The following is an 11984-nucleotide window of genomic DNA, read 5'->3' on the forward strand; positions in this document are numbered from 1 at the left end:
TATTTTCATAACAGATATATCTTTCATATTTTATTATCAAAAATAGTTATTATTTTAGTTTATATTTAGTTTTTGGGCCCGATCACGGAGATAAATGGCATATGTTTTATTTGGCAGACTCGAAGGGATCGCAATATTGACGCGCTATCTGATAAAGCCGATTTCTCTACGATATACCGTCTTCGGAATATATTCTATTTGCGAAATGGAACAGTCAGTAAGTCTCACACTTTGGTAATACGTTCTATATATTATGGCAAACATTAGTTGTCGTCTATAAGATATGACAGTAATAGGGTACTGCGGAGCATGTTGTGTCACTTTTACATACGTCAGATTATACCATCTAGGCACAGTAAAATTTAAATCGATTTTCATCTCTCTTATAGCGCAGTATTACACAGATCACCTTCTTCCTATTCCAATACCCACTGTAGCTTACAGGATCAGCAGATAAGACGTTTAGACGACTATTAATATTTTTTGCTTCCTCGGTCTTGAAATAGCTGAGTGTTCTTATTATTGTTTCTCATAGTCTGTAGTACAATATCTGGAGGTGCATGTCCCTTAACCGTCCTAACAAGTTGATCTACTTCACAGTATGTAAACTGTTTAATCACACAATATAACAAAAGGACGTTAAGTTCGTGTCAGCTATGCTTAATCACAGTCGATTCCTCACGCGACGACCCCGCGATGCAGTTGGCCCGTCCTGAAGGGCACCACTACCGATTTCGCTGATTGTGAGTCCCGAAGACGAACCCTCAGTGGAGCCATCTAAGTTTGATTCGGACTTGTCCTGACGCTGATTTCGGTTCTTCCTGCGGCGTCCACGGCGACGCTTCGGATGCACTTGATCGGGCGGACGTTGGGTGGATGTCTCTGGCGTGAGAACCGATAATGGTGGGGGCGGACCTTCCAGGCTCTGCGGGGGTGATGGTAGAGGTCCTATGTTTAATCCCGCAAGTGTCGACGGCATTGATAATGGTGGAGGCAAAGTAGTCGTTGAAAGGGCAGCGGTTGTGATATCGGCGGCGTCAGGAAGAGGAGACAAAGTTGTCGGTCTTCTTCGGTTTTTAGACCGACGCTTGTTCTGTCAATGAATTAATCTGTTATTGGCATCTAATAACAAACTACTGCTAACTGTCATCGACTCTTGTGAAGAATAAGCTCTTTTTCAAGATGGAATCTATTGAACAAGGCTTGATCTACATCGGCATATCGATAAATACATTATCCTATGTATTGTTTCAGCAATACAAACTGTTTGTATTTTGATGGGTTTCTAAGAAAATATTGTTCGTGATATACAGAGTAATTGTGACATATTGTCGTAAGGCAGTCTTAGGCAAATTAAAAGAAGAAAAAGCAACAAAAGAAAAAATATGAAATTGTGTTTATTTTTTTCTTTTGAACTTAATCGAAAAAGCTAATAAGATAGTGTAATTTTAGCGGGATCCAAAAAAATGACTAGAGCAGGGCACTGGCGCACCTTAACTTGGCATAGGTTGAAAAATTGTCGTTCTTTGTGAACAAACTTGTTATATGAGGGATTGCCCCGTATCAGAAGAACGCTGTGTACACACCCGCACGAAATCCGTTGAACTCAAAGTCAAACATAGTCGGGGTGTGAATGATGCTCTCTGAGTTACGTGTGAACTTTGAGAATGAGTCCCATGATAATGTATTCAGAGCAACTGTATTGCTAACGTATATCGGCTTTGATACTAAATTGTCATTTTATTGAAGAAGAGTAAATTGGGTATACCTTACCTTTGGTCTATTGGGTACGTCTTGATTGGGTTTTACTTCAGAGGATACCAAGGCACTCAACGGTGGCTCTTCGTGTGTGAGGGACGGAGAGTGGGAACGTTGAAATGATTCTACCGACGACGATATAGGCGATCTGCTTGCTTGGGTGTCTTGCGATACAGGGGAAGTATTCAGCTGTTTTTTGCGCCGGTGGTTATGGTTATCAATGGACGTGGAAGTCGGAGCTTTTTTGGACACTGCAGAATAACGATAATTACATTAACTGCCTTCATCTTATATGTGAAAAGGTAAGCCGGCTGAAAAAAATGGTATTATTATTTGGGTATCAATGCTGTAACTGGGGAAGTATGGTCTAAATGCGCATGTGGATTGTTATTGATAGCAGTATTCTAACAGAAAAAAGGTTGAAAGAAACCATTGTCTTCATGTTCTCAAAGACGATATAAACGAATGTGCAATCGGATTTACATTATATCGTTGTATTAGTTACTAACCAGCAAAGATTTTTGCAGATACTTAAACGAAACCCATCTAAATATTTAACAAGAGAATGATATACGAATTAGTTGTCGAATACCTATATTGTTGTAAAATACTGCACTAAACTCTCTACAAATGTTCTTAATGTTATTGTAATTATTCTTTACCCTAACTTTGAAAGCTGTACATACGTGGGCTAGGCTGCTGTTCTTGTTGTGGTTTGGGATAGGGTATATTGTCGAGGATTGGCAGCTGAGTGTTACCCGGCAACGGCTGAGGTGGCGCAGGTCCTGGGAGGGGCTTTCTGGGTACAGGATACGGGTTGTTAGGGTCGTAAGTCGCAGGAACGCCTGGAGGTAAAGCTACTGGTATACCAGAGCCCGATACTGGTAAAGCTTCAATGGGAGCTAGATCATGTTTTAGAGCATCTTGCCTAGTCGAAGGTGACTGCGGGGTATCCGGTAGAAATTGACGGGGAGTAGGTTTGACCTCGGATGATGGGGGAGAGACAGACGAGACAGAGGTAACCGATGAAGCGGGGGAAGTGGCTGGAGGTGGTGGAAGCGGTGAACTTGAAACCGAATGAGTGCGAGAAGGTTTACTGCGACGGTTCGGAGGTACCAGCGCACTGCATGAAACGCAAACGGTTCCTATGTTATCACAGTCTAATGACTAGCTTTCATTCTACATTTATTATATAGTCTTTACTATTATTGAACATACCTACCTTCTGTATGTTAACATTCAGTTCACCAGCAAAGAAAAAAGAAGAACATAAATTAATTAGTCCTCTGTATATGTTTGCTGAATATGCTAAAAATGTATATGCTTAAATTTACTTAAAAGAATATCATCTAATAATATAGAAAGCGAAAACATAAATTACTTTTTCTTTTTAGACAACGTTTTTAAAGAACTAAATTCATTGTAACAAATTCAAAGGGATTACCTGTCTTGGTTTGGTAAAGTTAGTCTTTTCGGGGGTGAAGGTGGTACAGTGCTAGGAATAGGTTGTGAAGGTACTGCTGAAGGATTCACCAATGGTTGCGTCGGCCGCGATCTGGAAGTGGGTAGATTTGGCTCATCGAGAGATGTGCCATGAGTACGAGGTCCGCGTCGCGTATGTGATTGACGGGAAATGTCCTGTTGCTGCTGAGCAATTTCTGGAAGCTGTCTCGGGAAAGGAACTGGTTGCGGCCTCGTTGGGGGGGCTACCGGCTTTGGTCGTGGAGAAGGGGCTATCGATTGAGGACGAGGAGGGGGCTCGACCGAGGGTCGAACGGGACGCCTTTCAGGGATGTTGTGCGCCGGTGGCTTGACTGGCCTTCGTGAAGTATCGTCGGCGTCTCCGAAGGGGAACGGAGCTACCACAGCGCCAATAGGACTTCCGGCTGGCAAAGGGGACTGAGGAGGTACTGCGACGGTGTTGATCGGCTGGCGAAGGTTTCGGAATGATTGACCCGGCGTTGGCAGCACTACAGTCTCATCTGAACCACTAATAGCTACAGGCATGAATAATTAACAACGAGATCAATACAGTAATGAGTCAATGAGACAGGCACAATGTCGTAACGTATAAAATAATTCTAGTGCAATAAAAAAAGTAGCAGTTGAAATCATCAGTAGTTATAAATAGGATGCCAGTAATATTAATTGAGAAGTCACGAATGAAATCATAACCTACGATTATAAGCTGGGGCTGGCTCATTTTTGAGGTGAAGTGGAGCCTGCAAGTTTGGCTGTGTGCGTTGCGGGATGATATCAACATCCGGACGTGCAGGTAGATTGGAAGAAAGCCGTCCTTCATCGAACCCTAGGGACAATGAATCAGGTCTTGTTTGTGGTGGACCAGAAGGTTGACCCCCGGAGAATGCTAAAGCAAATGGGGGAATAGGATTATTATGACTTGAAGACTGCACATGCAATGCGGGTGGTGAAGGCGAATTCGGGATAGGACTAGAAAAATGTCGTCTAGGCGAAGCTGTCACAGAAGGCCGCGCAGGCCTTTGAGGCGTTACGGGAGATGAAAATAGAGATGGTCTTGGCGGTGTTACTGGAAACGAGAACTGAGGGGGTCTCTGAGGAGACGAAAGCGATGGGAAGTCCCCGACTGGAGTTTGAAACGGTGGAGAAGTTGGCGGAAAATAATCAGCGAAAGAATTCGGTTGAGAACGTAGCTGTGTTGTAGGATCGGGGAGGATTACAGTTGAGGAAGGAGGTCCATTGGGTTCTTGACGAAATGTAGGTAGAGGGAAGTTATCGGGCGCAAAACCGTCGATCTTTCGGGTCTGACGAGATGCTGTGAAGATGATCGATATGAATTATTATCATTCAAACTCTACTGCTATGAATGGCAGGTGTCCAACGGTTTTTTATACGGTGGAGCACAAATGAAGACGATGATCACTATGTAAGCAACGCTTTTGATGTCAATCGTGATGATATTATTGACAATGACTTTGTTTATGATGACTAAAGGACGCTTAAATACAACGCAACGAACCACTGTTAGTAAAGTTAAGTGTTTATTTCTTTAGGCATGCGACATGGGTATTTATATATATGTATATATAGATATATATATATATATATATATCTAATACAAAAAGCATACATTTTTACACTGACAGATAGCCTTAATAGCATGTACAACAGAAGATATATATCAGAATATGGGTACACACAAGCAGGACGCACTGAGACCAGCTCAAATATCTGATTAAATATTGAAAAAACGCCTGCGGATGGACTCCCTGAGGTAATTAGATGAGGTGCATTATAGAATGTCTATAAATGACTCGGATTGATATCATGACACGGGGACTTCACGATAAAGTTGGCTAGATGGCTGCTCTCTATTTGCAGCGTTCAGTCCGGTACACCAATTACTCTTCCGCCAGCATTTTTCGGTTTACGATAATAAAACGCTCCGTCGCACTTGGTAGATGATCTTCCTTAGATTTACTCAACGGCTCCTTGCGCTCTTTCTTTTCCGAAGCAGCAGCTCCGAGCAAATGTCGATGCCGACTTAATGCGTTGCTGAGCGGTGCCGAAAAGTCCTCAAATCCCTGAAAGCCGAACACCTGATCGTCAGGGTCTTCATCGAACGACTCGAATGTACTTGGTCCCTGCTGGCGTTCTCGTCGTTGCTCTTGGACAACCGTGGCCCTGTAGGGGTTATTCGTGTAGTAGTTATTATTAGTCAAATGATTGTTCGACACTTCTTCGTTAAAAATTCCACCTCGGATGACTTCGAAATTGCCACTGCCTAGTTGGTCGTGGTTTGCCTCCTGATGATCTCGCGTATCGGCACGAGGTTCCCGGGTCTGCTCATATCGAGGCTGTGCACGTTGTGTGGCAAAATGATCGACAGATTCTTCCTTATCGTCGTCCGTTGCACGGAAAATATTCGCTAAGCTGGCTATAGTTCTTAATGTATACGGAGTATAATAACCATCGTCGTCCTCTGAATATCTCGGCATAAAGCCAGATGCCAACGGCTTTAAAGAGTCTTTTGTAGGCGAGCTTGTCTTTTCCGCATCGGCACTACGTCGTCGACGGTTCTTCGATTTGAAATCTACACTAGATGTGTCCGATCGTTTAGCTATCGGCGTGTGAGTTGCAATTATGCCGTGTCCTGGAGATGGATGAAAGCGAATTGACTCTAATGGAACACCAATACGGCTAGGCAGTCGCGGGTGGTTTAGAAGGATCTCTTGGTTTACTGATGTCTGTGTGAACGACTTTGGTTTTCTTTCAAAAAGGCCTCTTATACCCCAACCTCCTAGTAGATTCCATCTCGACATTGTTGACAACAAACCACTTGACCGTGTTGGATCACTTTCAATGCCTGATGTAACGAAGAACCCGGAATGATCGGGAGGTTCGGTCTGCTGATTGTACGTTGGACTATATTGTTCCTGTTCGCCAACGTCCTGTAACACCACATTCTCGGTCGGTTGTAGATCGACGGGACCATCAATGCTTAGGCCGAATTGAGGAAGATTTATCACTTCATTCGGCTCCTCCACTTTGATTTGAATCGCCTTCTGATGTCTCGCTTGTTGTAGTCTAAATGTGCCGTCATCTTGCGATAAAGCATACACAATGTCGAGCGGTTGGAATTTCTCATTTAATTGCTGCTCTTTTGGTCGGTCATCAAAGCCTCGATTTCTGCGCCTTCCGTACATTGCAAGTGGGGTAGGGCTACCGCGTGGTGGAGGGGCGCGTGTAGGGGAAGTTCTTCTCGGCGATCGAGTATCATAATGTCGTTTGTCCTCATGACGGAAGTCGCCTGGGTCTTGTTGTTCGCCACTGAAATCCTGGTGTCTTGAGGAACCAGCGTCGTGCTGACTGGGATAGAGATCGGCTGGTGGCGAGGGGGGGCCATGATAAGGTTCCGCAAGGGGCCTAGGTTTGAATCGTTTACTTGACCCTTCTGCAGAGTCTTCGCTCACTGCTGGGTTATAATTGGCATCGTAGCGATCCTCGTAACCTTTAGCTACACGTACGGGTCGGTACTCTTCAGAGTCGACATCATTGTCGTTTTTTCCATATGTCTTATACGGGGGTGCCACAGCGACCGGCCGATATAAGTCGTCGTTTGGTGGCGGATCAAACTTTGACCCACTTTTATCATATGGAATGAATACCGGACTGTTTCTTGTCGCTGCCGGCTTTTTGAGCGAGCGATTTTCGCGTGGGATTAGAGCATCCGGAACGCGAGACGCAATCTCGTCCTTGTCCCTCGCTGAGAACATGTAGGGGAAAAAAGAAACACAAGTGCAATATACTTAGCTTAAACTTCTACTAATAGGCATCCATTTAAATCTTGTTACCTTTTCGGTCGCCTTCAATGGCGCCGCCGCCACCATCGGCTGACGAGAGGAAAGGACTAAGATCACCCGGATAGCTTGTGGGAGGGCGGGGGGGTGATTGGCCGAACTGTGGGATGGCGTAGTTGCCTGGGCCAAACGGTGGCGACCCTGCGCTCGCCGCATTGCCCACCTCTGCATACTCTACTTGCCGGGGGTCTGTTGAACAGAGACAGAAAACAGAAAAGACAAGACAGACAGTGGGCTGGTTGTCAGTAGGGTTGAAAAATCGGGGTTAGTGTACCCATGGCAACGCTCGCAAAGCGAACGCCTGAGCAAAGAAGAGGTAGGGCAATCGGAATCAAAGTAGAAGAAAAGAAGCTTGGAATATGAAGAAAAAGATAAAAAGGCAGCAGAAAGTAGTTGTAATGGCAAGGATAGCGCGTACGATGGTAGGAGACCTGTTCTTAGCATATAGAAAGTCAGGCATCGCAAGCAAGGTAGGCAATACGGCGAGGTCAACTCTTCTCAGGAACGACCAAAGGGAATCGGACGCCAGAATTATATCAAAACCGATGAAGAACACTCCAGGAAATTTGAAATAATATATCAATAACTACGTTGGTGTCATACTTAGTAGTGATCATTTGTCCAATCTGTTCTTATTAACTTACACCAAGGGTTTTATTTTGCTTCAGTATATCAGGTCATATCAAGTTGTCATGCGGTAGAAATTTACCACTCCTTAGAGAAAAACTGTTTTTCAATGCTTGTCATGTGTGCATGACCAGTTTTTTTTCTTTATTAGTAAATTACATTTCTACAAACATTTTTCTTAACGTTAATCCTTTCTTTAACGTGCAACTAGCAAATCAGCCTTACCTTTAAACAAGCCGACATTGCTGGTAAGTGGGATTTCGCTAAATGCTCAATCGTTGCATGCAATATTCTTGTGATATGTTACATACAGTCTAAGATCAAATAATTTCTGCATGATATACATCGCAAAACCAGTTCACTTTGTTTTCTAGGTAAGTAGACACCTACGAATGTTTGCTGACTCTATCTGGGATAGATACTCGAAATTCAAATGCACTCAAAAATAAGAGCCTAATATTAGGTCCGCAGTGCATTTTAGGTAATACAGAGCACCTTAGGCTGACAATAACCAAAAACGTATTCCGAGGCATTGAAGATATCCTAGCCATAACTGCACATCGAGACAACTGGAAGCCTGCCAAGTTGCTACGTTTGCCATTGTAGTAGGTTTTTTTTGTTTAATTATCGGCTACCACTATTGCAGTTCTTAAAAGGGTAGCAGCGCGTAAAGAATTAATGTGATTTAAGGATATCTTCAAATCGCCTTCGTTATTCGCGCATAAACTGGGTGACGTAAAATATTGGGTATACCATCCAGAAATCGAACTCACGTCCTAAGTAAAATGCTTATATAACATTAGTAAAATAACGACACAATTGCCCTTCCACTGATATTGTCTAACGAGGTCTTGCAGTCTACTCTGATAAGAAAAACAGGTAGGTTAAATATCTAGCTAAGCGTCAACAGGTAAAGGCTTGAAAAAAACGGAATCCTGCTTGCAGAAACAGGACCCCTGAAATAGGAACCCTGTCCGATGTCACTGCAGACAAGACGGAACTACAAGAACCTCAACGATACGACCGACGCTGACAATTGGATCGCCGGTCTCTATTTCGACTAGATTACATGCATACGATCGAAGCCATCTTAGCTAGGATTTCAATCCAAGTTATGGAACTTACCACTTGTGATTGGCTAGCTGGTTTCTAAGAGAAACAGCTACGTAACGGACCAACCCTGACTGCGGCAGATGTTATGAAATAAGATTTGCTACTTCGATTACCTGTACGCACTCTCATTTCCTGTTGACTAGATACATTAGAGCAATCTACTGCGATCAAAAACAACGCTACAAAACAAATATATACATATATCTTTTTCTCTCGATTACAAGGAATAGAACTATTGCTGTCATATATGCGTCTGTAAAGCATGCTACACTGCACAAACGCGCAATTATTGTAGCAAAAAACCAACAAAGACAACGGTGGCACGAAGACTTGATTGAAAATTAATGGGATTTTATTTTGCTGAAATAATAGACATTGCTATGTAGCATCTACCAGGGCATAGTGAAATTCTTGGTGTTGATGTCTATATTAGTTCCAGCATAGCGATATAAACACACAAGAGCGCACCATTACCACCATTAAATCGTAAAGCCAGCTGAGCCAAGCTGGGGCAGTCAGTCAACACGTTGTTTTTAGCTTGTTTTTGTCATTGTTAGCTGACATAATTGTTTTGATTGCCTCCATCTCTTGCTGCTATTATATAATCCACGTAGGTACGAAGTGGGTGGTAAAAGGTAATAATAGCCGCATTGTGACATATGAAATTCCTATTTTAACTCAGAAGATCTTTTATTTGATCTCTTTGCATTACAATCTAAAATACTTTTATATATGTAAATCTATAAATTAGATTTGTATTGAAAGTCGCATTTTTTTGTATTGCAGTATGAAAGTATTGCAAACCATCACACCACGTTTAAATAAGAAGTTATACGAGCTTTTCCTGCGCATATCGGAAAATGAATGTTATTAGTAGCAATGAGAGTCAGTATACTGTATTAAAACTACTCATCGTAGATAGTATTCTGGACGTTTGCTTACCAACTGCTCGATAAAACACTTCGCATGTCAGGACTGCCGCAGCGTCTGTTGATTTTAAGGTCTTGCGGCACGTATACGTAGTATAAAGCAACCAGCTAAAGGGAAACTGCAGCTCATGCAGGTACACTTCAATGCATTATACGCGTATATATTACCCTTGTATGAAGCATTTCCAAGAATGGCGACAAATCATATTCAATGCCTATTCCCATGAAAAGATAAGGCGAGAGAAGCTGCCAGCTGCGGTGTTTAAGTTATCAAGGAATCACCTTGACATCATCTTGCTTTCATTGTCCTGTCACTGTTGCTATTATATCCACTAACCATACAATTACTTCTATTGCTAGCACTATTTCTGCTTAAATGAACAACGATCGACAGCGTCGACAGCGATGCTGTTAGATACATGTTTTGCTGATTAGGACAAAACTAATCGACGCTATTTACTGCCCCCGATCCAGCTACGTCGAACCAACAACCTTCCTTCTATATTTTTCAGTGTCTGCGCTGTCTTTCTGATCATCAGTAAACCCGTGTCCGCTAGCATCTCTGTCAGCATGGGCGACTCACCAGTTAACGCCCATCGGCAGGGTATCTACCACTGACTTGTTCAGCAATAGTGCTAAATTTTACTTGGTCCATTTGACGTTACAGTACGAGACGACATCACCACTAACGGTTTAAGCTCCGCGAAAACAACAACGACGGCAATAACAAGAAGCACAGCGTCAATTGGTCGATAGATCGATTGGCAATAGCGCAAACGCTAGACAACAACCAACGCTACAATAAATTAGAACGATTAACAGTTCTTCTCAAGAATATCGCCAGCCAGATCGCTAGCCAACAATCCTCCTGCCACCATTCATTCCCCCCCCCCCCCTACCTACTGGTAGCAAGAGGTCCTGCTGACTAGTTTTCGGAGCAGCAAACGACAACTCCATTAGCCACGGCATCGGCATAAGCAGCAGTAACCGCGTCGATGATAACAGACGCCACAGGACGTTCAAACAATCCCGATACCGTATTTTAATACATAATAACATCACCAAAGGCGACATGAAGCATTGCTATAGCAATGACAAAAGCGCTAGCTGCGGGAGAGTATTCATAGCATCGAACGAAATAATGAAATTATTCCCAGCATACCATCTTTATTCGCGATTCGTTTGCAGCAGGAGGTGGAGGATGGATGGGGAAGGGGCACGTGTGAGTGTCACAGCCTATATCTGGGCATTGATCAAGATGGTGGTAATGATAGATATAGTTAGTATGTTGAGCGTGACCTTGGGCGCTAGCGTTTCTTCCTTGCGTGCTATTTCTATATTACAGTAACGGTCATTTACCCCATCTACCCACGCCGTGTCCAGTCCAGAGTTGTGAATCCTGTCAAAAATGGACACAATCCATGTGTGTATCTGTGATTTGAGTGTATACATGGCTGTACTTACGCTTTACTCAGTGCCAACACGTGATTTGCTGTTCACTTCCTTCTGGTATTGCAGACGAAGCCGAAGGCGGTATGGCCTGCGGTTAGAAAGAAAACCCCGAGTCTTGTCCCTGTGAATGCTGTATGTTATCTATCAACATAGCGCAGATTTACTAAAAAATAGAGACAATTAGGAATTGAGTCTGTTAGGGTACTCATTAGAACACAATGTCATTTAGACGGTTGACTAAATCGCTGGCCGCTGGCCGCTGGTCGCTGGTCGCTGGTTGTTGGTTGGAGCTATTGCTGCGATTTGTATGCCCCATTAGTACAAAACGTGGTCCTTCTACCTGTACGTATAGGACTTAATCTTGAAATATTGCAACTCTCAGACTCATGTCCGTAAATATATTAAACGTAAAAAGGTTTTCTCAGGTGACACTTTGACATAGGACATCCATCCAATGGGTAAGTTCACGTCTACTGCGTTCATTCGAGACAATTTCATGTGTATTTGTCATTCTCCAGTCATTTTCCAGAAAAAGTAATAAAGAGAGACCTTGGCTAAAATCCAGCCAGTTTAATCTTGATGTATTATTGCCATTACTATGATTAAAGGTGTTTTAGAACAATTTCTTATGTTAACCTATTACAGACCTCTGCTTTTTAGCCACCACGGTCTGGTCATCGTAAACAGTGGTTAAAACCCTAGTATATCTCAAATGTAAAGTTTAGGCCCTCTCGGCCCTGTTGAACCCTTATTCTATATATATATA

At 43.1% G+C, this 11984-nt stretch overlaps 1 protein-coding gene across 2 annotated transcripts in view; it reads right to left on the reverse strand.

The window, feature by feature from the left end:
• LOC111265203 (uncharacterized) overlaps positions 1-11984 on the reverse strand; it is a 41811-nt gene continuing 29827 nt past the window's right edge. Inside the window, exons 2-7 of one of the 2 annotated variants that reach the window (XM_022841685.2) lie at positions 7092-7286; positions 3938-4552; positions 3203-3755; positions 2445-2881; positions 1774-2009; positions 1-1093 (exon numbers count right to left, since the gene is read on the reverse strand). In XM_022841685.2, the coding sequence (XP_022697420.1) occupies positions 665-1093; positions 1774-2009; positions 2445-2881; positions 3203-3755; positions 3938-4552; positions 7092-7286 (2465 nt within the window). In that variant the 3' untranslated portion in view covers positions 1-664. The remainder of the gene's footprint in view (positions 1094-1773; positions 2010-2444; positions 2882-3202; positions 3756-3937; positions 4553-7091; positions 7287-11984) is intronic. The other variant, XM_022841686.2, reaches the window with a different exon arrangement.

This window comes from Varroa jacobsoni, unplaced genomic scaffold (genome assembly GCF_002532875.2).
Source record: "Varroa jacobsoni isolate VJ856 unplaced genomic scaffold, vjacob_1.0 scaffold_944, whole genome shotgun sequence".
Classification (NCBI taxonomy): Eukaryota; Metazoa; Arthropoda; class Arachnida; order Mesostigmata; family Varroidae; genus Varroa; species Varroa jacobsoni.